The sequence below is a fragment of the Natrix helvetica genome, assembly GCF_964273705.1.
Source record: "Natrix helvetica genome assembly, chromosome: 6".
Classification (NCBI taxonomy): domain Eukaryota; kingdom Metazoa; phylum Chordata; class Lepidosauria; order Squamata; family Natricidae; genus Natrix; species Natrix helvetica.
In genome coordinates this window covers 46,513,726-46,541,485 of record NC_138553.1, presented here as the reverse complement: position 1 = coordinate 46,541,485, position 27,760 = coordinate 46,513,726, and the positions used below count along the sequence as shown (strand labels likewise).

The following is a 27,760-nucleotide window of genomic DNA, read 5'->3' as shown; positions in this document are numbered from 1 at the left end:
TTTTTTTTAAAAGCACCATGTATTTACAATGCCAATTATAAACATGTGTTTGGATGAGGGCCAATAAATGAACTTACCCGTTAAAGAAATGGGGGAAGTGCCCCTTCGAAGTCATCTGAATGAAAGCATTACTTGGTCTATGCATGATTAGGATTCCCTTTATGCCTCATTTTGCATTAATTTTGTTTGTGGCTAAAAGACTGGACTGTTTTTAGCAAATAATTTCAGCACCAGTAAAGCTTATTTTGATTTTCAGAAAGGCAAAAACAGTGACAATGGAAGCTAACAGACTTACCATCAGACATGTCACAATAACAACAAAGATGCTGAGAAAGATTATGACAGCATAAAATCCTTCTTTACTCCAGAGTTTATCCGACTCATGCTTCCCTTGCAAAACATTTTTCTTTGACTGATAAAAAAAATAAAAGGAAAAAAAGGTAATTATATGGTTCTGGATAGGATGTGCATTTGAGAATCATTGTCAAGCTAGTATAAAGTTTTATCTTTCTTCAATAATATAAAGTGCTTCAATAATTCAATACATTTCTATTGTTTTTAAAATTTTTGCATCAGTGAATATCTCCAGATAGATATGCCATTGTCATATTTTGTAATGTATCTAATGTTGACACTATATGGCAGTGAAAATGGGACTTTGAAGAAGGAAAACAGGAAGTTCAACAGCTTTTGAACTTTGGTGTGGGAGAAAAGTCCTAAAAATATAATGGACAGCTAAGAAAATGAACAAATGCATTATTGAATAAATAAACCCAAAGTTCTAATTTGAGGCACAAATGACCAGGCTAAAATTAGCTTGTTGTGAAGATCCAGCTCTCCGGACAAGGCTGTGATGCTGGGAAAGGTGGAAGGGAAAATAAGAGGGTGCATTGCAATTGGATTGACTCAATTACTCTTGGATGGGCTGAGTTACCGTACTTAGTTATTGGATGATCTATGTCAGGGGTGTCCAAACTTGGCAACTTTAAGACTTGTGGACTTCAACTCCCAGAATTCCCCAGCCAGCAGAGCTGGCTGGGGAATTCTGGGAGTTGAAGTCCACAAGTCTTAAAGTTGCCAAGTTTGGACACCCCTGATCTATGTGGTCATGAGGAATTGAGAATGATTTAAGATGAGGAAAAGAGATGAAATAATGGGACAAGGAAATAAATTAAATAAATAAATTGTTTTATGTTTACCTATTTTATCCATGAAATAAAGAATTCATTGCATTTATTAAAATCAACAACACTTAACCTGCATATCACTTAAAACAGGATGGATTTGGTGTAGCAGAAAGAACCAACCAGGCTCCTTTAAAAAATTACCACCAGAGTCTACATACATTGATATTAGGTTCTCATATGAATGAACATAATTTATGCTTTCCTGACTCATACTGCAATCCTATATATACTAATTTAAAATTAAAGCCTGTTGAATTCCATGATGCTCACCGATGAGACTATACATTTTTGGTGTCATTTTAAAATGACACTTCTTTTTGCATGCACTCAAATATACACTATGTAATATCAGATTAAAGTAGAACAACATTATAAAGCAGTAGTGGACTGCTTTACTTTCAAGCGAAGTGGCCTAATGTTACTTATAACATTATAAGGATTACAATCATTAAATGTTTATGCTGAGGAAAGTCTCCCTTTGACATGATGATCCTATGACTTTGAGTCAGTTACTACGTTTGACTTCATTGTAGTTTACTATACAAAACAAAGAAAAATCCCATATGTGCTTTCCCATATATGGGAAAATCCCAAATCCCATATGAACTTTTTGTGTAAAGGAACTCTATTAATCAGCCCTCAGGATACTACCCGATACCAGATGACCCTTACCTAGTTGATTTCTAACCATGAAATGAAAACAAAACTCTAATATGCTGTGCGTTAGTCCTATTTAAAGGGTAAACAACCTTTAATGTACTATTTTAGTTAGCACATTGGTTCCCTTAGATACACAATGAATTTGCGTTAGGAATTTATAATCTAGAAAATACTAGAAAACTATTTATTTACCGTTTATCATCTGATTTTGCAAAATAATAGCAGGTCGTAAAGGAGTACCTATGAGTAACATATTAGCACTTTATAATAATGATAGCTTACCTCTGGGGATATCTCTGTAATTCCAAACTGAGTTAATCCTTGGCGTAGGGCATTGATATTAAGAGATCGTAGCACTTCTTTGGATGGGATAGTATCAGAAACTCCTTTACTACTAACTGGAGATATGAAGAGTTCAACACAGTTTCTCTTGCCCTAGCAATAATACATAAAATAAGAGAAAATAGCTCAAAAAAACTTTGTAGGACTAAACATATGAATTACTGTATGAGTTACTATTCTTGCAAGTGTCAAACAAATAATAGAAACAGATGGTTTTCAATTTTCCTTTCCAGTCCAAATTCTTGAGATTAATTAGAATTAGCTATTTAGAAGTTCAAATTGGATCCAAGTTGATATTTTGAATATCACAAACCAAATTTCAAATATATGGATTTCCTTCCTATTTGTGCTATATTTCAAGATTTGTTAATTAGTGACAATATCACTGTTGCAGAAAGGAGGGATAGAACATGGACAGACAACTTATCGTCTCAGTCTACCATATTTTTCGGAGTATAAGACACACTTCCCCCCCCCCCCTCAAAGAGGCTGAAAATTTGGGTGCATCTTATACTCTGAATGTAGCTTTTTGGAAGCTTTTTTCAGCCCTAATTAGGTGCTAATGAGTGAAACAATCTTCCATTTCAGGCAAAGCATGGAAGATTGAAAGATCGCTTCAGTTCCTTCCAGCTGGGAGAAGCCAACAATGAAAGATTTGAAGACTGCCTTAAGAGGTACTTCTTTTGTGCAGTTTCCATTTTTGGGAGATAATCCTCTCAAGGACAAGGGAGAAAGTTCCTGTGACTAAGTGATTTCTATTATTTTGGGGATAACCCCTTTAAGGACAAGGCAGGAATTTTTCCTATCAACTATCTGAGTTTTCCCAATGGTTTCCTTCAGGCAAGCACTGGGCTGGTTTGTTGATTCAGCTTTGTTACATTTTTACTAGATGTGAAGTGCTTTTGGCTGAATTCTGAGGCATCTAGTTAAGCTTATTAAGAGTTTCCCCCACCCACCTGAGGAAATGAAAAAAGTGGCAAAAAGTGTCATTTTATTATACTATTGTGTTTGCTTGCTTTTCTGGTGTTATGGGAATAAAAATGAATACCTGGTAGGCAGAATTCTTTCCTCCCCAAAAACTAAGGTGCATCTTATACTCAGGTGCTTCTTATACTCCAAAAATATGGTAATGCAATACCCTTTACCTGGCAAGTAATAGTGACTGGCTCTTTTTTTTTTTTAGCAAGCAGTGGGTATCAGAAAGAGAAACAAAGGGGTTGCTAGAAAAAATTAAAAAGTGATATGCCAGAAGAAAAAAATCATCTGTTTTTGACATTATCAGTTATTTTTACTTCAGTTGTTATTTCCCAGCAGAAAGGGAAAAAAATATCCACTTCTGGTATTGAACTCAACTCATGGCCTCTTCAGGCAAGGAAGAAAACATGCCAGTAGAAATGATTGATCATCACATTAGACCTTATTAAATTTGGTAGATCAATCACCTAGCTTCATATAATGCTGGGTGGCTTCTTTTTCTACTCAGATTATAGGTAGGCAATAGCAGTCACAATAAAGCTTATCCTAGAAGGCCTGATGTGATTTGTAGCATTTGTAGCATGGATGAAATTTGTCTTGCAATGGAAAGCACATACAAATAAAATGAAGATAGTTGGCATATGTATATGTATAATATATATCCCTATCTCAATTACTGTAACTCACTCTGTTTGTCTCACTGTCTGTCTATCATTAATATGGTGTACTGGTTATGAAGCTACACTAGAAGTGGGGAGAACCAGAATAGAAGCTAAGTGGGCAACTTTGCACCAGTCAGTTTTTCACCCTTAAACTGAAAAGTTGTCTATCTATTGAACTTGACTGAATTAGTGTGATAGATTACAGATCATCATAACCTTTAGTGAAAAGGCTGTCATTCTGTGGTGGATGTGGGCTGATACTACACACAGATGAGATATCCCAGAGAATCTTCTTGTCCATATTGTTACTTTTATAGATAGCAGGTCTATATGGAACTATTTATTTGCTCAGACTGGTTGGTTTTATTTCCAGGAGGTGAAACTATGCAACAGTAAGCATGAAACTAAGCCACTTACAATCAGTCGGTTGATATGCACTTGCTGTGGCAAGAGTCCTAAAGCAGCAGCCACTCCTTGGCGGAAAATACGAAGCAATGTGATATTCAACTTGTTTACATCCATTTGCAGAGTCTGCAAAACAAACCCAAACAGTGCTAATCTTGCAAGGCACACACAGTTCCCTACTAATGAGTGACCTCCGTGAATTGTGCAAATCGTTTTTCCCAGGATGGCAATGTGTGAAGTAAATTTGCATTTCAAACAGAGAACAAGAGTTTGGGGAGTGAGGTCAGGGGTGCAGGATTCCAGACTATTAATGGATGTTAGTTTAAAGAATGCTAACATTTCCTCTTTTCATAACCTTAAGTTCACCATGAGGTCAAAGAAATTTCTTTGGATACACTCCTGGAGCTTTTACAGGAGCTACAGTGCCAGATCCCAAGATATTGTAATGGACCTAAGTGAAACAGAATCACCCAGAAAAATGGCCTCTGATTATTATTATCATCATTCTTCCTAGAAATAAAACAAAATAGTGGATAGATTGGAGCAGTTACTACTCTTAGCTGCTTTCAAAAAGCTAAGGTGGTTAGTACTTGCATGGATTGCACCAGGAACTCTCAGAGCTGTAAACTAGACTGGGAAGCAAAAACAAAAAAGTGTAGTCATCAGGATGAAGGAAGACTTTACCTTTTATGTTATTGCTTCTAAAGATGAGGAAACATGGTGTATTGAAATTCTCCACCAAATTGGTGGGCAGATAAGTTGGGGAACAGTTCTTCCAGGGAAAGGAAATATCTTCAACAATTTCTTCCGTTGTGCTTATCCTTTGTGAGTATCCTGAGAACTGGTACTAAAAAGCCCATGGGAGCATATCCCTCATGACTGAAACATGGGAAGCCAGAGAAATTACAGACCACTGGAATTTGATACATTCACACATTTCTATTAGACACTTTGAAACTTAAATGTGTGTCTGTGTGTCATTTTTTGAGCTTGGCATTAATCAATGCTTCCTGCAATGTGGAAATTAAACAATTGCAGATCCCAACTTGTTTGGGGTATCATATGTGCCTGAAATGAAAACTGGCATTCCAACCTGACAAATGAAACCTTGCTGAGTGCCCACATGACATTGATTAAGCCCATCAATCAACAGTTGTAATTAGGAGTTTTACTATGGATTAGCCAGCAAGTGGGGAAATGGCACCAATTGGGAGGCTTGTTTAAGATCGGAATTGTGACGTTGTTTCTATTTCACTTTGTGAAATATATTTCAGCCAGGTGAAAATTCTGATTAGATCAGATACAAGCCACTTGGGCTGGGACTTGGCCTACTTTTAACACCACAACATCCCTGCCTAATGAAGCTGATCTCACTATTCATCTTGGACCTTGGGTAGGTGCCACAAGGGAATCTATATGATGAGAAAGCTTCTGTGAGTACGATCCATTCCACAAGTCTTTAACATAAGTCTCTTTACATACTATTTCTATCTTGAGCAATAAACTTCCATGGAACAATGGAAAGAGATTAATTGATTAGAAATTCCTCAATTACTGCTGGCACCTTTTACTCAACAAAGGAAGCATTGTATCTTCTGAAGCCAGGCTACACTAATTAGTCATATTATGCCTTGTTGATCTGTACTGTTTATCATTTTTGGCACCTGCTCCTTGAGGCGAGTTCATGTTTGAATATACTGTACATGCTGGCAGCCGTGACTTAGTAACCCAAAAGGAGAGGAAGATAACCACTCCAGGGAACATAGTTTCCCAATGCAATTTATTAATCTAGTAATTGTTAGCAACAGTTTCCAGGATTCAGGACTATAGATATGATGAATTATATTATCAGGTTATGCCTGAAAATTTGGCTAATTTATACATATATAATAAAAATAAAAAGAGTAAAACCTAGTAATATTTAAATGCCTAATAGTTTCATTGGTGCAGAATAAACTCTTCGTAAACAGGGAGAAAGTACTTTTTAAACCGTTAGATGGAAAGCAGTGTTTGGTGTAACATGTGCATTTACATGTGCACATTCTCTGAGGTTTATAATATATTTGAATATAATTTCAGTGTGAAAGGCTGAAGGCTGCTTAAAATTAAAATCCGAGAGATATTTGAAAGGGAGTTTACAACTTTTTAGTTTGATTTCTTCAGATTAGCAAGTAAAATATTGCAAATTTCTGGCAAAAATGCTTGCAAATTTCTGCTCATGTTCTGTAGTAAGAAAGTTGCATCATGGAATTCAAATGACAGTTTTAAAAACTTGAAGATTTTGTGGAGGTGTCCATAGGCTCTCATGCTTTTCAAAGAATAATGAAAACAGTATAATGCTTTCATGCCACACACTCTGCTCCTTCTGGGCATAGGTGTGACATTACAACAAAAATAAAAAGGGATGAGATTTGCATTGTGACACCATGACCCTAGCACTAATTTGACTCTTTTGTCCTCCCCCATGAAGACTTCTGTTGTAAGCCATGAATGCCAACAGCATATCTATTTTAATATAGAGGAAAAAAACTTATATTGGCTATTAAAAATAAACCCTGAACCTTCTGGGGAAAAAAGTTTATTAGGCCAGTTTAAAGATTACACATATCAGGCTTTGACATTCTTTGAGTCAGATATGATGTGGTCAAGAATGTGGAGTGTTAGGAATAGGAGTAGGGTGTTAAGACTGTTGTTACAGTAACTACACACTGGCTTGAGATTTTCATAGAACTGTCCCTGCCAGCTCAGATCTCACTAATGAACTTATGAAACTGTTATTTATATATTTGTTAATATACATTACTTACACAACATTACATTTGCCATTGAAGTCTATTGACCTAGTTTGAAGAGAACCTTTGGGAGCTGTTTGCAATTATTATGAATGTTATTGTTATTTAGTTTAGCAAACAGCTTTCATTTGAGATCAACAATGAACTTGACTGTTTCTCCTAGATCCAGCCTATTCATTAAAAACAAGGTTAAAAGCACCTACCTCAAGGAAAATCTTCAGGAAACTTGAACAATTATCTAATTTACAAATAGTTTCATCCTTTCTACTCCTTGGATAGATGTTTTGATGTGATATATATATATATATATATATATATATATATATATATATATATATATATATATATATATATATATATATATATATATATATATATATATATATATATATATATACACACACACACTTGTGATATATATATATATATACACACACACTTGTGATATATATATATATATATATACACACACACATACATACATACATACATACACACACACATACACATACATACATACATACATACATGTTTATATGTATGTATGTATGTATGTATGTATGTATGTATGTATGTATATATATATATAATTTTAGAGAATTAGATTTTTATAGAATTCAGAATTCTGCACAACACCAGATTAAATACATGTTGTAATTTTGTCCTGGAACTACATTTCAGTCAATAAATTTCTAAATGTTGAAGTAGATTTTATTTACTCTTCAATATTTTATTTATGTACTATATTAATTTAAAATTGCCTGCAATTGTGGAACAAAAACTGTTTTACTAAGAAAGCATTTTAATTTTAACATTTTAAAGATAACCATAACATTTAATCATTTATTTTCCTACAAAACAAGTTAATTAACTGTTATTTCCATGAATATTACTTTTTTTTCCTAGAGAGGAAAATATGTATGTCATAAAAGGTAAGTTATCAGTGTGTCTAGGTGTAATGCTGCCCTCAAGTTTTTTATTCCTATTATCTTTGGATTGTAGTTTCTATAATAGAGTTAGCTCCATAAATTATTGTGCATATTTTAAGTTGGTTGCCTCTTTATGTTGCAACTATTGTAGAAGCAGATACTTAATTGTTTGCCTAGACTTTTATTATAGACTTTCATAGCAGACTTTCAATGTTGTTATATTTTAAAATTAGGATCTAATGCCAGAAGGCTTATTCTGGTGGAATGACATAATTGGATAAGAAGTGCTGCTATTACTGCTTATACTATTACATTTTGTGCCTGTTGCATTTTATATTATGTTGTGAGGGCTAGTTTTTAGTAAGTTAGCTACCATCTTGGAAAGTTGTCTAAAATAGAGAAACCCTGAAGATGGATTGAGGTAGGACGATATATCATAAAAGTAATGTTTACTTGAACTATGTTTCATGACTGCACATGACTGAGCTGAAAGTGTATTGAAAATGATCATTTTGAAATGTTGGGGGATGGGGGAAGATGACTCAATAATTGGATAGGGAAAAAGAGCTTCCATAGTTTTTGGGTAGTCATAGTTCAGTGTTCCTTAGAACAATAATAAGATCTCGTATGTTATCCTTTCCATCCTTCCATAAATATTAGAATTCCATTAGTTATATGAACATATTCTTATATTTAATATTTTTTTCTAAAGGAAGAAGAGGTGGGAGGAAAGAAACGTGCTTAATTACACAGTTCCCTTTACTGGCAATTCAACCTTTTTTTGGCCCTTCATGGCATTGGATGTCTTCTTTCCCTTTTGGCCTTTGTGGAAAGCAAGTTCTGCTAGATGTGAATGGGAAAAATTTTTTTCAGACTTTTTCCTTTAAAAAAAGGTGTGTATTGTTTCAATAATAATCGGTTAAATTGCGTAAGCCAATAGGTAAAAGATAGCTGAAAAGATGTGGATTGGTATGTTTTCCAAGCACTGTATTAAGGATTAGAACTATTCCTTAAATGTTTGATTTTTATCCTAGAAGAATGATTGGTCCAAAGTTATATCAAATTGGGCTCTCCATCATCTTCAATGTAATAACAATACTACACTGATCTCTTACACTTATGAATTATATATATATATATATATATATATATATATATATATATATATATATATATATATATATATATATATATATATATATATATATATAATTCATAAGTGTAAGAGATCAGTGTAGTATTGTTATTACACTATACATACATACATACATACATACATACATACATAATACTATACATACATACATACATACATACATACATACATACATACATACATATAAGGAGGCGAGCCTGTGGCTTAGTGGCTAAGACTCCTGCCTAAGATATAATACAGCCCAGGTTCAAATCCCAGTAAGGGTATGGCTAGCTGATGAGAGCTAATTAGCTCGAAATAGATCTATACTAGTCTCCCTTTATTTATTTATCAGTACAAATACAACATATGTATGTATGTATGTATGTATGTATGTATGTATGTATGTATGTATGTATGTATTTGTGTTACAACCCCTGGTATGCCCAAATATGGGAGGGAGCTCACTCCTCCCTCTTTCTGTCCTTCGGCTCATCACAGAAACCATCCAGGCAGAAACCCATATTTTTATTTTTAATGTTGCCTTTTTATATTTGTGTTGATAAATAAATAAAGGGAGACTAGTATGGATCCATTTCAAGCTGTTTAGCTCTCATCAGCTAGCCATACCCTTATTGGGATTTGAACCTGGGATGTGTTACATATTAGGCAGATTTGTTAGCCACTACACCAAAGGCTCTCCTCCTATTATCAGCTAAACCAGGGAAATAGGTATGTATTTGTGTTACAACCCCTGGTATGCCCAAATATAATAAAAAGGCAACATTAAAAATAAAAATATGGGTTTCTGCCTGGATGGTTTCTGTGATGAGCCGAAGGACAGTAGGAGGGAGGAGTGAGCTCCCTCCCATATTTGGGCATACCAGGGGTTGTAACACAAATACATACCTATTTCCCTGGCTTAGCTGATAATAGGAGGAGAGCCTGTGGTGTAGTGGCTAACAAATCTCCTAACATGTAACACATCCCAGGTTCAAATCCCAGTAAGGGTATGGCTAGCTGATGAGAGCTAAACAGCTTGAAATGGATCCATACCAGTCTTCCTTTATTTATTTATCAGCACAAATGCAACACACACATATATATACACATACATACACACACACACACAAACATAACTTACAAATTATATTTTAGAAACAAATTGCATGCAAAATGCAATATTAAATTGTGAGCAATCTAGTTTTTATAGCACGTGAATATGTTTTTCCCTATCTGAATGAAACTATAAATTAATACACATATTAAAATATTTGATTACCGGTAGTATCCAAGACAATATTTAAAAACTAAATGGAATCTCTTTGGAAGTCAAATATGGCTCAGGATCTACCAATTTTCCACACTAAACATGATAGAATGAAAAAAATTACTTTTATGTTAACTATTTAATGTTCCTCTCCTATCATGAAACTTGCAGAAAGCACACTTGCAGAAAATAACTTGTATTAATTGAATGAAATAAAACCTAAAAATGCAACCCTTATTAAACTGACACATAAAACTGGGAATTTTTTAAATAATTTACAGTGTCCAAGACTGTTAAGACAGTAGTAACTGCCAGTGCATCAGTTACCTAAAAGCTCTAACTCAAATAAAAATTGAAATAATTCACCTAGAAATACTGTGGAGTATTAGACTGAGGCATCAAAAGGATGATATTTTCAAGACCAGGTAACCCCAGTTGAATAAAATCAAGAGAAATTGGGCAAAAACATATTTTTATGACAGTACTTTAAATGACATTATTTGCCTTGAGATTATACTTTTAAATACAAAAGAAGTAAAATATTAAGTTTGTATGCATCAAAAATCTGAGTCCTGCCTAACGGAGGTTTGTTCTGCTGTGTCTGAAAAAAAGAAAGAACACTATACCTTAGGTAATATTCAGGTTTCTCTAGTTTTCTTTGATACGGTTGATGCTCCCAGGTCTATGTATCTCATTGACTATCTCATTTTCTGAAGAGGGTGTGAGTCATTCTAATCATGCACTGGTTTCTAAGTCAACAGAGAAATAGAGAGCAATTCCCATTCAGTCCCTGTAAAGTCACTGCCTGCATAACTGGTCCCAGAACTGCTGAGACGGGCCCCTTTGGGATACAGCTCAGGTGCCTGCTTCTCCTGCAGCTTACGAGAGCCAGAAAGTAAGGAAACTGGAGAAAAAACTGTCCGAGGACAAGGAAGGCTTGGAGAAGACGGTTGTTGACTGAATGACCGTCCTTGAAGCTATCTGATATTTATTATCAGACCTGTTATTAGATAAAATGTCATGGCAATCTAAATAACAAGTGCTGGTTATCAGGGGACACGCAACAGTGTGGTGGTGACATGAGCTTCACTTGTTTCACAGGTTGTCCTGTTGTTTAATTCACCCATCCCATTAGCAGTATTATTCCATCCTTTACTCAGCTCAGGTCAGATTTTGGTATGATATAGAAATAATGACACTGTAATATTTATGAAGCAAAATATTTTGATTTGATCAAATATGGATTCAAAATAGCTTAACAACAACAATTTTCACACTAATTTTATGGCATAATTGGGCATTTTTACCCAAACAGATTAAGAACCATAGACATAGTTTAGCATTCACTGAATGGGACAGCTATTTGTGCCTTCAGTAGCTAGTGCCATTATTTAATTAAATTTGATTTCAATGATCTTTAATTAACTTGTTTCAAAAATATAGTATAATATCTAAATCATTAATGCATTTACATTCATTCAATCAATTAAATTTATCGAAAGTCATACACCAACATTCTGAATAAAACTTCAAATAACAAAAAGTAATGGAAGTAGTATGAGAAATAAAATTTGTTTGGAGACACATTTATATTGTTGGAACAAGTTTATTAAGGGTCATTGAATCTAAATTGAATTAACTAATGGCACTAGCTACTGAAGGCACAGTGAATGCTATGCCTATGGCTCTTAACCAATTTGGATAAAAATGACCAATTATCTTAACTTTGGGCTAGGAAATGTTACCTTTTTAATTTTTAGCTCTAATTTACTCTTTTCCAACCTTCTAGCCAGGCAGGCCCAATTTTATAAATACTTTTCTTGTCCTAAACAACTTTAAAACAACCTGTTATTATGACTCATCAAGAAAAGATAACCACCACCAATTAACTTTTTTTTTGTGGTTTTCATTTTCTGATGTTGGCAAATAATTTGCTAGTTTTGATAGAATCCATTCTATGTCTCATTTTATTTCCTTTCTTAGGTTGCCCAAGGCTATGATAAAATAAAATCAAAATCATATCCAAGTAACATAAAAAGTCTATTATTTTTATTTTTCTCCAACATTTTTCCCAGCCATGAAGCATGTATGGTCTTTGCCATGATATTTCATCTTGATAGCTTCTCTTCTTAGTTATCTAGTCAAAATCAACTAAACTGATCTTATCAAAAGTGCAAAGGGCAGCCTCAGAAAACTATTTCTTAAATTACTTAAACTCACTTTCCCTATAAAGATCGGTTGTACTGCAAAGACACTGGGGTGATTTAGAAGAAGAAAACATACTTAGCTACTTTTAGTTTTGTAAATACATATTGACTTTATTATGTATAATGAGTTGTATGTTACCAATTGACATAAAGCAACTGATGAGTAGCTTAGAAAAAAATAGCACAAAATCCATTTGACACACTGAATATGCTTGGCAAAGAAAACACAAGCAATTCATCAAAACTTGGCCTGTATTTTTTTCTTAAACTCATATGTCCAATGCAAATCTGTGTTGTTTAGATTCAAATTAAGTTCGGTGAAGAAATTATGCATGGAATTTCAGTTTTGTTGGTGATTACTACTGACATGGACTGTACTTATCACATTAATGTGCAGAATCTATGTGATGTATTCTGATGAATAAAACAGCAAAGGGGATAGAAATACTGCTAGAGGGATAAGAATCCCCATTATGAATATAACATTTAAATTAGATTTAATTTACATGGAAAGAAGTATCCAACAGTCTCAAATTAGAGCTGCTGCATTTCATGTTACCACCATTCCTGTTGGATATTAGCATAGATAGCTCTTGGGCATACTATTGAATCTTGTAAGCATGGGATGCTTGCCAGCAATCATGAAAGACAAACTCAGTTCACATATGCATAATTATCAATAACTACAACTTTAATTGCTATCTTACATGAGTGAATGCAGACAGGATGTATCAAATATTTGGCTGACATAGAGTATACATGCCTCACAATAGGACATCAAACAGGAAGTTTATTAGTAGAAGCAGGGCACATGATCAGCTGTGGGAAACAAATTATCTATCTCCACCATTAGAAACTTGACTCATGTGAGCATCAGGGAATTTTTTACAATCCTAGAAGGGGCCTGAAGCTCCATACAAATTTAATAAAAATAGTCTATATTTTGAGATTTAAGATTTTTGCTGAAATACTTCTGAGATTGTGCCATTCTTTTAACATATCAAGTAGAATCATTGGGAAGGGGGTGCTATAGTGCATATTGGGAAATAGAGAGAAAAATATACATAATTCCAATCAAAAGCTTTGATAATCACAAACCAAACTGAAGCACTTTGCATCTACACCTATTTTTTTTCTAGCAGGACTCATTTTTTCCTGGCAGCCAGTGTCCTACTGATACCTTCCATCATATCATTCATTATTTGTCTCTACTGCTATCCTCTATGTAACTATAGATTAAGCTTCACCCCCTCACCATCTGTCATCATCCTTCTGCTTAAATCTCTGAAGCTTAAGAAAATAAAAACTGTCCACTGATGGGGAATATGCATAAAAGCTACTGGGAGAGGAATATTGGCAGTTTAAGCAATCAGCATTAACTCTCACATTATTGCGATTAGTTTATGCTCCATTTTAAATTATGGATTCACAAATGTCATGTCACAGAGTTTCTTGTAACTAAGTATGAATTCAGCTACAAAAGAATTTTCAATAAAAGTATTGCTAGCCTACTCAAAAAGCAGAACTGAGTAAAGGTCAGGTGATAGAATTCATTGCTTTTGAGCTGCATTTGGATCCTCATAGCTGTTGTTCTTGACCTTGTTGAATCCTGCCTAAGTGGAATCATTTTCACTACTCCAACCCAGCAGTCTATTGTTTTGCCTTCTTAACTTATTCTCCCATCCTTTTCTGGCTCCCATTTGTTTCTAAGTCCATTGGATCTCTTCTCACTGCTGTTCCAATCCTTTTCTTTTTGATGGATGAGGCTCAGTGGCTTAAAGCCGCTGGAAAAGTCTGTGCTCTGGCAGTTCGAGTCCTAGCATCATGTAATGGAGTAAGCCCGTCACTTGCCTCAGTTTCTTCCAACCTAATGGTTGGAAGGCATGTTACATGCAAGTAGATAAATAGGTATCACTTTTTTGGGAAAAATAATGAAGATTCATAAGGAACCAACTGGTGCCGAACCTGCCTAAATACGACGCTTAAACATGAGGCAATATCAGTGAAGGGAAAAGTCCCAGATGACAGTCCAGAATGCCATTAACCATTCTGAGAGTGGAGCTAAATCATCCTCTGTGGTGTATTATGGATTGCCCAGGAGCGTGAACCAAATGGGCTAGCAGTCTTAAGCAGTCAAATAACTATCCTGTACTAACAATGTAATCTCCTACACTAAATACATAAATAAATTTGTTGCTGGCTCTTTCTTATTCTCCTTGGCATGAGATTCCCTTATAGATTTCTTTTAAGCATCTACTTTTAAGTATTTATTCTAAGAACATTGCATCTAGGAATTTCAAGATAAAGGCTACAGTATTTGCATTATATAGCTGTTACAATGGTTCCTGCTGCTTTAGCAATATTGATAATTTAGTCAGGAGAATCTATTTATTATAAATAATTTTGTCAAACAAAATATTTGTCACACCTTATAAGTTCCCAAATATTTTTCTAAGGAAAGGCAGATGATATCACCAGGCAGAATATACACTTGTCCTTTCCCATTGTTCATCTTTCATTATATCCCATTCTTAGAGAAAACACATGTAAGGTAGACCCATAAAAACTGCATAATTGGAGAAAGTGAATAAAGAGAGGTTTTCCTCCCACTTTTACAGCTATAGAATCAAAGGCCATCCAATCAAGCTGGCTGTTGGAATGTTGGCAGAATGGATGAATGGAAGAACTTCTCAGAGCATATAATTATATTATGAAGTTTGCTATCAGAAATTATGGGGATAGCATCAACTTGAAAGTTGTGAAAGGGATATAAATAAATTCATGTACGGTAAATTCATGTCAATCATTACTGGATATTAGCAACAAAGCTGACGACTATTGATACTGCTGGTTATTAATGGTTTTGGTTGGCTACTGATTTTGGTGTCCAGATGCTGAGAGACATGAGCAGGAACATGATGCTCCATTTACATCTAGTCATTTTGGGCACAGATTTATTATAAAGTCTATATAAGTCAATAAAAATGTATGCATAAGAAAAAAGTTATCATATACTAACTATCATGGGAACACTAAACTCAATCACAGAAACAACAACAACATGTAATTCACAAGTGCCTACTATTCAGTGGTGGGTTCTGGATCCTGTTGCAACTGATACGCTGCAATGGGGCCAGGCACCTACCATGTGCATGCATGCAGCGTGCACATGTGTACCCACAGCCCACAACGCTCCAGTTGCTTGGTGTAGCATCGCACAGGCGCCGTACGCTCCATGCGTGTGCGTAAATGCCCCAGTTGGCTCACATAGAGGTAAGGAGAGCGGGCGGGCAGGTGGGCCCTCCGGAGCACTGTACCAGAACAGTACCTGATGCTCCCAGCAGGCACTGGTACACCCGTACCAGGGTGTACCAGTTGTAACCCACCACTGCTACTATCATATCTCTGTGATAGATGTTCTGCTAAGACCTGATTCTGATCTTTCTTTATCAGAGGTAGGCTACTTAACAACAATAATTCCACAATAATTTATCCACGTTATTTCATAGACCTAACACACATTTTGAAGGTCTTTTGGGTTGAAGAAAACATGTGTGTGGTATAAATAATACATTAAAACCATTGATGAAAAGAAAAACAGAAAATTTCACCATATTTTCAATTTACTGGGATTTATAAATAAAAACATCATGTTGACTGTAGAATATCAAATTTTGTTATGAGAATTTTATATTTCTGGCACCTGGGATATTTTTGTTTGCTCATCTGCTGATGCCCCAGGCACATTTAGGGTCACACTGTAATGATAGTAAACTCAGTTCCTTCAAGATGTGCTCACATCAGCACTCTGGTGAAAATGCAGTGGTGCTTTTCTTCTCGCTAATAGAAGTTTTTCGTGCTTTCCAAGCATGCATATTGTCCTATCAATTTCATAGATTTATAGACAGATGAGATACTGGAAATCACTGTTGTCCTTTTTTCTCTAATGCCATGGCCCCATAGAAGCCTGGTTTGGAGGAGGATGAAGAGTTGTAACCGGGACCATCTGATAGGGATGGCATGCCTCCCTTGGCATGTTTGGAGAGGCTGAACACAATGGAGTGAAGTGATTTAAGGAGAAGCCATGGGGACCTCCTTTGCCAGGAACAATTGTTTGTTTTGGCTTATACTTCTCTGGCTTTGACTCATGCCTTGCCTTGCCTTGCTTTGAAGATTGCTTTTCACCTTTTGCTTTGCCTAGCCTTGAGGACTGCTTTCTGCCTTTTGCTTTGGACCTTGCCCTTATCTTGTGGACTGCTGTTGGCTCTTAGCTTTGCTTTGGCTTTAGAACTGCCTCTTACCTTGTGACTTGTCTTTGCCCTTTGTCTTGTGCCTGGACTCTGCCTTGTGGACTAGCTTAGCCAGGTGGGTTGGACCTGGGCTGAAATATTACTTAGACTGATAAACTGCCCTATAGTACTTTTCAGCACTCTTTGGGCAATTTACAATGCCCGCTTATTGCTCCCAACAATCTGGGTCCTCATTTTACCAATCTTGGAAGAATGGAAGGCTGAATCAATTTTGAAGCAACTTAGGATCAAACTCCAGGCTGTTTGCCTGCAGTATTGCATTATAACCACTGCACCATTGGGCTCTTCAGAGATACATAAATACAGAATAACCTTTTCAAAATCAGATTAATGCGTTGCCATCAAATATGCTATAAGGTAGATATATCATTTTTCAAAGATGTTGTCCCTGACCTTGAAACTGGATCATATTTTTGGCATTCACAAGAGTTTTCAGTCAGAGGTGGTATTCAGCAAGTTCTGACTTATTCTGGAGAACCGGAAGCGGAAATTTTGAGTAGTTCAGAGAACCGGTAAATACCACCTCTGACTGGCCCTGCCCCAATCTATTCTCTGCCTCCCGAGTCTCAGCTAATGAGGAGGGAATGGGGATTTTACAGTATCCTCCCCCTGCCATGCCCACTAGGCCACACCCGCCAAGCCATACTATGCCCACCAAGCCACGCACACAGAACCGGTAGTAAAATGTTTTGAATCCCACCACTGTTTTCAGTAGGAAATTACATGACCTGAAATATTATAATGTAAGGTAAAGTTAAAGGTTCTCCTCACACATATTTGCTAGTCATTCCAGACTCTAGGGATGGTGCTGATCTCCGTTTCAAAGCTGAAGAGCCAGCGCTGTCCGAAGACGTCTCTGTGATCATGTGGCTGGCATGACTAAATGTCGAAGGCGCATGGAACGCTGTTACCTTCCCATCAAAGGTGGTCCCTATTTTTCTACTTGCATTTTTACATGCATTCAAACTGCTAGGTTGGCAGAAGATGGGACAAGTAACAGGAGCTTACTCTGTTGAGCGGTGCTAGGGATATGAACCACCGAACTGCCGACCTTTCTGATTGACAAGCTCAGTGTCTTAGCCACTGAGCCACCATGTCCCTCCATTATAGATACATAGATATTGTATACATACTATAGTAGTATAGTATACATTATACCGTATCTATGCCAAATCTTGGGAATACCAAACCATCTTACCTGTCTCCCAAGAAGTCTGTACGTGGATCAAGAAGCAAGTTAGAACTGGACATGGAGCAAGTGATTGGTTCAAAATAAGGAAAGGAGTATGACAGGGCTGTATATTGTTACCCTGTTTATTTAACTTATATGCAGAGTACATCAAGCCAGGCTGGATGAACCATCTTCCAACCAAGATGGAATTAAGAGCTTTTGGGGGTGAAAGAGAAGAGTGCAAAAGTTGACTTGAAACCTAACATTAAAAAAACTAAGATCATGGCATCTAGTCTGATCATTTCCTAGCAAACAGTTGGGGAAGAAATAGCAGCAGTGACAGATCTTATTTTCTTGGGTTCCAAGATCACTTTAGATGGTGACTGCAGCCATGAATTAAAAGAAGCTTCCTTCTGGGAAGGAAATCTATGGCAAACCTAGACAGCATATTAAAAAGCAGAGATATCACCTTATTGACAAAAGTCCATATAGTCAAAGCTATGGTCTTCCCAGTAGTAATGTAAGGCTGTTGGACCCTAAAGAAGACTGAGCACTGAAGAATTGATGCTTTTGAATTGTGATGTTTAAGAAGTCTCTTGAGAGTCCCTTGGACTGAAGGAGATCAAATCAGTCTATCCTAAAGGAAATCAACCCTGTCTGTCCTTTGGAAGGACAGAAAATGAAAATGAAGCTCTAATACATTGGGCACCTAATGAGAAGAGAGGACTCATTAGGAAAGATTGAAGGCAAAAGGAGAAAGGAACAGCAGAGGGTGAGATGCTTAGATAGTGTCATCAATGCAATGAACATGAATTTGAAAAAACTCTGGAAGATAGTGGAGGACTGGGTGTGTGTGTGCTATGATCCATAGGATCACAAAGAGTTGCACATAACTTAGCAATTGAATAACAACACAGGTTGAGAAAACACAAATGATTATGATGAAGTGTTTAGAATGGCAACCGCCATATAATATGAAAATTATTGAAACCTTTCTTGGTCCATGGCAATCATGCATGTTTTCATTCATAAATCAGTTCAATTTTGCATTAAAATTCCAATATTTAAGAACCATATGAAAATAGTAAAACATAAATCTGAATGTTGACATTATTATTTATTTTAAAATATTTTTTAAAAAATTGTATTGGGACATGACTTGAAAATATAATTTTCTTCATAGATAGCAACGTAAGGAAGAGAAGGAGGAAGAAAGAAAAGAAGGAAGGAAGGAGCACAACTAAAATTTACTTTTCAAATATAGCAGTTGTCTTAGCACTTCATACTAAGGACTAAGAAAAAATCAGTGGCAATTTTTTTTTGCTTAGGAATGCTGCATACATCATTTAGTTTTTCATTTGTATTGTAAGAAGAAAACAGATTTAAGATATTGAAATTCAAAGCACAATTTTTCTGCTCTCTTATATTAATTGCACATTCCGATGTATATTTTGCATTTAAAGCAATGCAAAACATGTTGAAAACTAAGACTGGAGGGGGGGAAAACTTCATTACAATTTCCTAAGTTTGCGTTCCTTGGAAAAAGCCTTCAGTTTTTCCACATTCAAAGTGCTTTAAAATGTCTTCTGAATTTATCTTTACTGTATATCTAAGCTTTATGGTTGGAGATATTTTGAAGTGCAGTTATTATTCTATTATTGTTCCCTTACACATATTTCAATCACTGATCTTCAATTCTTTCGATTCTGAAAACATATGGAAATATTTAAATGAAGCATATGAAATAGGGAGACTACAGTGATCTGGAGAAGTCGTGGTTGATTGAAACACAGGACATTCCAACACCCACATAACTTTGGTCATCTTGGACTCATTCCGGGTTAGGGCATGAATACCACATTATAGCTATGATAAATTAAATTATCTTTTCTTTTGAGTGAAATTTGAGAGCAGTGAAAACCAGTGGTTATTTTTTTCCTGCATAGTGCTACTGAACATGAAATTGTGTTAATGTTGCTACAGTGTCCATATGATTGTACTATTAGCTGCAAATCATCCCTATATATTTCCAGAACATTTCCAGATCGAATAGCATAATGCAGATAAAAAGCTTTTTTGGGTGTATCTTATAGTCCATGAATTTAGATGCTGATTTATTTGAGCATGGTGTTCCTTGCTGGTGCAGAATAGTCTCTTTGCCAGTTAATATTTACATTGGGGTTTCACTTACTGCATCAGTGTCTTCACTCTGTTTCAAGCATGTTTTTTCTATGCACAGAAATATGCTTTGCTCTTTGGAAAACTAATCAGTAAACCTGGAACATGACATGACTCACAGCAACTGAACTGTCACAGTGCATTTAAATTCTGTTTGATTTCTTTACCTGGAAAGTCTTAAAAGCTAATTGCCTCAGAATGTTGTTGTCTTTCTGTTGCAAAGGAAGGCAGAATTGTTTAGAAGGCTGTGAGCAGAAAAGATACAAAAGACTGGTGCACATCGGTTGGTACAGAGAAGCTTGTCAAAAATAATACTGATCATCCCAGATAGCATTTAGGATGGGAATAAGTGAAATACTTCCATTTGCCTAGAGAAGGGATATCCTTTTCTCCTCTTTGGTGTAGATTGGAGACATCAGGGAAAACACAACATACCCCAGTTGCAGAATACAGACAAACATATAAGCTAATCAATGAGTAACCTGAAGCATCTGGGCATTGCAGGCCCAATATAGGTCAGGTTTTGGTTAGAGGAGCATCTGTATTTGCAGACTTCTAACTATCTCTAGTGATAGTAGTGATAAGCAAGAATAGGTTTAGCAAAAGATATAAGCACCCTTTTGAAATAAGCGGATGATGAAAAGTTCAGGACTGACTTTCCTATTCCTGAGCTAATCAAAGGAAACACATATAAATGGAGACCATAAGATATAATCAGAATTCCTTTGGAATTAAAACATGTCCAATTTTGTTCCTAGGTTCATCTTATTTTCCCTGTAACCAGTTCCTTCATTTATTTATAGTTGCACGTTATGTTTTTATTTTAATGGTTGAATAATCATTTTAAAGTTGAGGTGGGCCACAACAGCTGTTAAATTGCAGAAGTTCTCTAATGGCAATAATTTGCAAACAGGTAAAATAGCAAATTATCATTAGAATGGAGATAGGATGAATGCAGTACCAAATAAAAACATTTTAAGTTATTTATATGTGCAAAATTGCTGTGTGTGTGTGTGTGTGTGTGTCTGTCTGTGTGTGTGTGTGTGTGAGAGAGAGAGAGAGAGAGAGAGAGAGAGCACTATCAAAATTCTGAGACAAACTAGATTTATTAAACCCATGTAATATAAGATTACACACAGAACAATTTAAGTGCAATTAATTTCAGAGCATCAGTGCTAATTATGAATAAATGTGGTGTCCAATCCAATATAATGGTATTCCGATTGCACTTGTCTATAATTCCTTAAAGTAGCTGCATCTTTCCACATGTTGTGATGCCTGTTCTCTGCAGCTGGAAAATCCCAGGAAAAATCATGTTGGGTCTTATAATGTTAGAAACAAGTCAAATAGCTTTGTACAATCTTGCTTTTTAATTTTTGCAATGATGAATGTATCTATATTTATCTATATCTACTGTGTATGTATGTGTATGTGTATGTATGTATACACACACACACACACACACACACACACACAGAGGTATATAGTATATATGTAGTCACAAATACACACACACAACACACACACACACACACAGAGTTCCATTTAGTAATCAGAATATACCATCTTTCTCTCTTTATTTTTGAACAATTATGCAACAACACACTCTGCCTATCAATATAATTGAATCGACTCATTTTCTAACTTTTCAGCTTTTTAAAGACATCTTGGCCAACCTGTTACCATCCAGAATTTTAGACCATACCTCCCAGAATTACCAAACAGCATAGCACAACCTTTGGATATTCTGGTCAGGGTTTTTGGGAACTATAACCCAACCTCAGCAAAGGAGGTCTTGCCCACATAACTGAATTGTATTCTGTTGCCATCTGCTGGTGATGAGGATGCCAGATGCATCTGCATATTTATTTCAAAGCCTAGAGTACTTCAAATTTTTGAATACTCTTATTCTTTTGAAAACATGTTTTTAAAGCAATAGACAGAACAAAAACACTTTAATACTAATTTTTTGTAGTTTAAAATAAACATCAATTTTTAATTTTTTTAAAAAATAATTGGAAATATTGAATGTATTCAATTGGTAATGTACAGCTGTGTAATTATCCTACTAAACTACCAAATTTTTGTGACCAAACGGACTAAATCTTGTAAAATGGAATGATTGGCAATTATAATATGAAATAGAGCTTGAATGAATGGGTACTTTCTGAGCTAATATAATAACTGACTTTATCACTTCATCGTCTAAACAGAAGGCAATTTTTTGCATATTGAATCAGTATGAAATTATATTCTCAGAAATGATGGCTTGTGAGGGGAAAATGCAGTTGGGAGGTAAGAAACTTGAAGATCTCCAGAATTAATGTGTAGGATCTCTCACCATTCATTATGACTTTGATTTTAAAGTTCAGCAAAATCTGGAGGCTGGAAGTCCACTTGCTCCTCACTTTTATTTGAGTCTGTGTAATTTTATTTGAGTCTGTCTCATCTCACAGAATGGTTTGGCTCAAATGCAACAGTATTCTGCAGTTTCTAGTTAAAACAGTATTCTGCAGTTTCTAGTATTCTGCAGTTTCTACTTTCTATGTATATGGTATTTTATCCTTTGTCTGTACACCGCCCCGAGTCCCTTCGGGGAGAGGGAGCGGTTTATAAATTTAATAAATAAATAAATAAATAAATAAATAAATAAATAAATAAAAAACAGATATTTAATTAGAACATTTCAAGGTAGTTTTCTTTTATATATAAGAAAATATTGAAAGTATCCCAAGCCAATTTCATATAGTTCACTATATCTCTCTATAAAAATGGCTGTGTGTGAGTATGTTCCAGCATAACTCTGAAGAAATTTCAACCAAACTTGGTACACAGATGACTTACTCTCTGGAAATAAATACTGTGAGGGTAAGACATCCCTAAAACCCCTTGGGGTGTGTGTTCTGTTAAGATACAGCCTGTTGTGCCTTAAAATGGCTTCTAATGTACTGCCGTAAAATGGATTATACTGTGCAGCGCAGTGGAGTTGCCATGGTAATGCCTTCATAGTACTCCACAAGGGGGTTCCCTCTGGTAAGGGGGAAAATCCAAACTTAGAAATTATGTTTGTTCCAGACATTTCCTCCTTATAAATAAATACTCTGGCAATGCCTGGTTATCAGCTAGTTCTCTATATAATTTGTTTAAATCAGGGTGTGGAATCTATACCATTGTCTTCTCATACCAGGGCATAAAGGGAGCACCAAGTCCCAACTTTAAACCACATTTATTATAGTTTTAAAAAGTAAGAGACAAAAGGACCTTTTAGATATATGAGAGGACCTACTGCCTCATTATCTCATGCTTAAGAATGTTTTTCCTAATTTCATATTGCAATGGTGTAAACAATAACGTGAGATTCATTTCAGAATTACATGTAGAACATGATAAACTATTTTCTGACTATATTCTACTTTACAAAGCTCATAATCATCAGTGATCCAGATACAGAAAAGGATAAGGAAAACAAATTCAATGTGACACTTTTTGTTCCAGATGCCAACTTTAATAAAGCAACGGGATTATAATTATACAGGAGTCTGTTCCTCAATTTTCATTTACTTTTATTGCTATCTATTATTTTCTTTCCCTATCTATACCTATTTCATAGATTACAAATACACCAGTGGTGGGTTCCGGACCCTGGCGCAGCTGGTATGCTGTGCATGGGGCCGGGCACCCTAGACAGGCATGCGCGCTGCACACGTATGCACACACCATCACCCTATGACACCCAGCTGCCCAGCAGAGGTCACACAGGTGCCGCACACTGTGCATGTGTGCACAATGGGCCGGTTACGGTATTAAACGACCATGGAATGTGGGCGGGCGGCCCAAATGAGCCACCGTACCAGTACGGTGGCCACTTCTCCCAGCTACTCCCAGTATGGCCCTACCAGGCCGTACCTCCTGGAACCCACCACTGGAATACACTGATTGTGACTGTTTCTTGTTGCTAAGGATTTTATGATGAATGTAATTTTACAATGTATAGTTTTATGGTATTAAATGACACTTTAAAGTTAGTTTAATTACATGAAACTGGTATTATGTTTAGACCATGTTCATAGTGTTATTTTAAACTATTGTTTACCATGTTCATAAAAGTTTATTTTAAACTATTGTTTAAAATAGAAAAGTAGAATATACATTGTTAATGAAATAATGACACTACAGGACCCACTTTACTATTGTCACTGTGAAGTTCATGCCATATTTGTGATGACCAAACAATATGCTTCTTCATGATGTCACTGTTCTAATGTTTGGTATGATATATTTAATGGGAACGGTGGTAATTTTATGTCCTGCATAATAAAGAAAACAGTTGTTTTTCTTTTTCTAGATCAAAGTCTAGCTTTTTTTTATAATAATTTTTTATTGTTTTTGTCTTTTCATCACATATTACAATCTTTATATCAACAGTTTGTACAATGTTACATCGTCGTATCTGTATATGTTTTCCTCTCTTTACCATTTATTACATCATTATGTCATCTTATCTATACATTTTTATGATCTTTTACATATTTACCTACTTTTATATACAGTTCTATGTTTATTTATGTATATTGTTTTCGGCTTAATTATTTTTCTTATTTTCCAACCATTCATACCATTTATTCCAAATTTCGTAGTATTCTGATTCTTCTTGTCCTTTAATTTTAGGGTTAGTTTGTCCATCTCTGCACAGTCCAAGGTTTTTTTTTATCACTAATTCGTCCAGCGGTATATTATTTTGTTTCCAGCATTGGGCAAAGGCTATTCTAGCTGTAGTTAATATATGTGTTAGTAGATATTTAATTTTTTTTGTGTAGTTCCCTTTAATTATTCCTAGTAAGAAGGTTTCGGGTTTATACTTTATTTGTTCCCCCGTAATTTCTTGTGCCCACTTCCAGATTCTTTTCCAATATTTTTGCGATTCTGGGCAGGTCCACCACATGTGGTAGTAGGTCCCTTGTTCTTTTTTACATTCCCAACAGGTCGGTTTCAATGTTGGGTACATTTTTGCCAATCTTGCTGGTGGTAGGTGCCAACGATAAAACATTTTCTATATATTTTCTTTCAGTGTTTCTGATCTCGTTAATTTATAATTTGTATTCCAATTTTTTTCCCAATCCACTAGATTTATATTATAACCAAAATTTTTGGCCCATGCTATCATACAGCCTTTAACTATTTCTTCTTCTAAGTTTATTTCTAGCAAATATTTATACATTTTCGTTATAAATTTGTTTTCTGGGCCAATTAAGATTTTGTCTATTTGTTGCAGTTCTGTATATATTCCATATTCTTTTATATCTTTTTTGTATCTTGATTGTAATTGGAGGTATGGCCACCAATCTATATTGATATTGTTCTCTTTTAGTTCTTGGTTCATTTTCAGATTCCCCTGGTTGTCTAAAATTTCACTATACCTAACCATTTTTGATAGATCTAGCGTGTTGGGGTGTGTCATGGCTTCCATGGTGGAAAGCCATGCCGGTATTTTCATATAGTGTTTTGCTTTAATTTTGTTCCAGACCTGAATCAATGCTTCTCTAATATAATGTGTATGGAAATATTTTTGCTTCTTCTTACTCTCTTCCCATAAGAAAAAGTGCCATCCTGTTTGCAGGTCATGGCCTTCTATTGCTAATATTCTTCTGTTTTTTAAATTTATCCAATCTTTAATCCAAATTAGTGCTGCTGCATTATAGTAGAGTTCCCAGTCAGGTAGCCCCATACCACCTCTGCTTCTATCGTCCTGTAATGTTTTCAGTTTTATCCTAGCTTTTTTCCCTTGCCAGATGAATTTTAGTATTATTTTATTCAGTTCGGTAAAGAATTTTTTCTCTAGTTTTATGGGGATCGTTTGAAATAGATATAGGACTCTTGGTAGTATGTTCATTTTTATAGTTGCTATTTTCCCTAATAACGATAGTTGTAATTTCCCCCATAGTTCTAAGTCTTTTTTTATTTGTTGCACTAATTTTGTGCAATTATTATTATTTTTTTGTGGTTGAGCACTTTGCAGTTAGCCATATTCCTAAATATTTGACTTTCTTTACTACCTGGAGTCTAGCTTTTAAATGCTTCAAACTCATTATCAGAGAGAATAGTAGGGGTGAGACTGAGGAGGTATATAATTGGCTGAAAAACTGGAGCAGGTTTCTATATGTAATATGAAGTAGATGGTCCTATATTTTAAAAAATGTGAGCCAAATACTACTTCCTGTGGTTATTACTGCTGAGAAATCAGTACCTTTTGTTTCAACACATATGCCTAATGAAGTACAAAATGTATATGAAAGGCTACAAAAAAGAAGATAGATGCTCATCCAGGAGGTCAGTGAGCTGTATTCACTTTCTTCAGACAAGATGAGATGGATCCAACAGAAAAACCTCAGGACATCTGCTGCATTTTTTTGTTTATGGAGCTTTCCATGGTGCTGAATCTACTTGTCAGTCATACTCTTTCGTACAGTGGAACAGAGGATCTTCAGATACTGTTCTGAAATTCCACTCACTATATTGTAAACTGACTCCTATTTAGTATTGTATATGCTTTGCAAAACAAGTAAGTTTTACCTTTACAAAAACCTTTACAGAGTCATTTTGACAGATATAATAAAGAATCAGGAACATCAATGCAAGATTTATAAAAATTGTCTTTTAGCAGGAGTTTCTGCTGTCTGTCAGTTTGCATTATGCTAATCATTCATTTGTTCCTAATGTATTTAAATCAGCTCTTTGAAGTGACATCACTTTAAATTCTAGAAAAATCTAAATGGGTAGCTCTGGTTTTTGTAAAAACATGCACCACATCAATTGCACTTAAGATCCATTCCTCTGTTCATTAACAAACAAGCAGATATTGCCTCTAGCTGTCTCTCTGTGATTTTCTTTATTATAGTTAAGTAAAGTAAGAAATAATTCAGGAAGGAAAAATTGGCTAAAGTAACATCCATTTTACCAGCTGCCTTTATTATATAAAAGCAATATCCCAGTAATTGGAAAAGAAATGATATTTCATGATGGCAAAAGATTACAAATTAATGGTATAATTGTGAAATAATTACATGAATGCCATTATTAGCATTCCATTATTGGATTTTTGGATGCAGTTGGACTTATTGCTGGAGAGAAGGTATGGAAAACAAGAACTCTCTCAAAATAGGATTTGGTTTTGATAAGGCACATGCATTTGAATCTGCTACAATATCCTCAGTTGAAATGTATAAATCAGATCAGACCCAATCCTTAAAATGAAGATCCCTGATTTTGAATGGAAGAAATTATATCCATTATCAAAGGCTCTGAGTCATAAACATTTATAGCAAATAATCCCACAGTGGTCTCCACAGTTCATACCTATGTAGTAAGTACAGCAGTGTTGATTTTGTTATGATTTCAGAAGAATACATAAATATGCCTATTTAAATTTTCAGCAGTGAGCCATAGAAAAATTTAAAATGTAAATCTATCATTTCTTTCCTAAAGCATACCATCTTTTCTAGACAGACCTTTAATTAACTTCTACAATGGTCACTGATCA

General features: G+C 35.3%; 1 protein-coding gene across 1 annotated transcript in view; it reads right to left on the bottom strand.

The window, feature by feature from the left end:
* The window catches only part of PTPRR (protein tyrosine phosphatase receptor type R), a 96,149-nt gene that overhangs the window by 41,287 nt on the left and 27,102 nt on the right, over positions 1-27,760 (bottom strand). The window contains exons 3-5 of the mRNA XM_081956876.1: positions 4,244-4,357; positions 2,130-2,282; positions 296-412 (exon numbers count right to left, since the gene is read on the bottom strand). Coding sequence (XP_081813002.1) covers positions 296-412; positions 2,130-2,282; positions 4,244-4,357 — 384 coding nt within the window. The remainder of the gene's footprint in view (positions 1-295; positions 413-2,129; positions 2,283-4,243; positions 4,358-27,760) is intronic.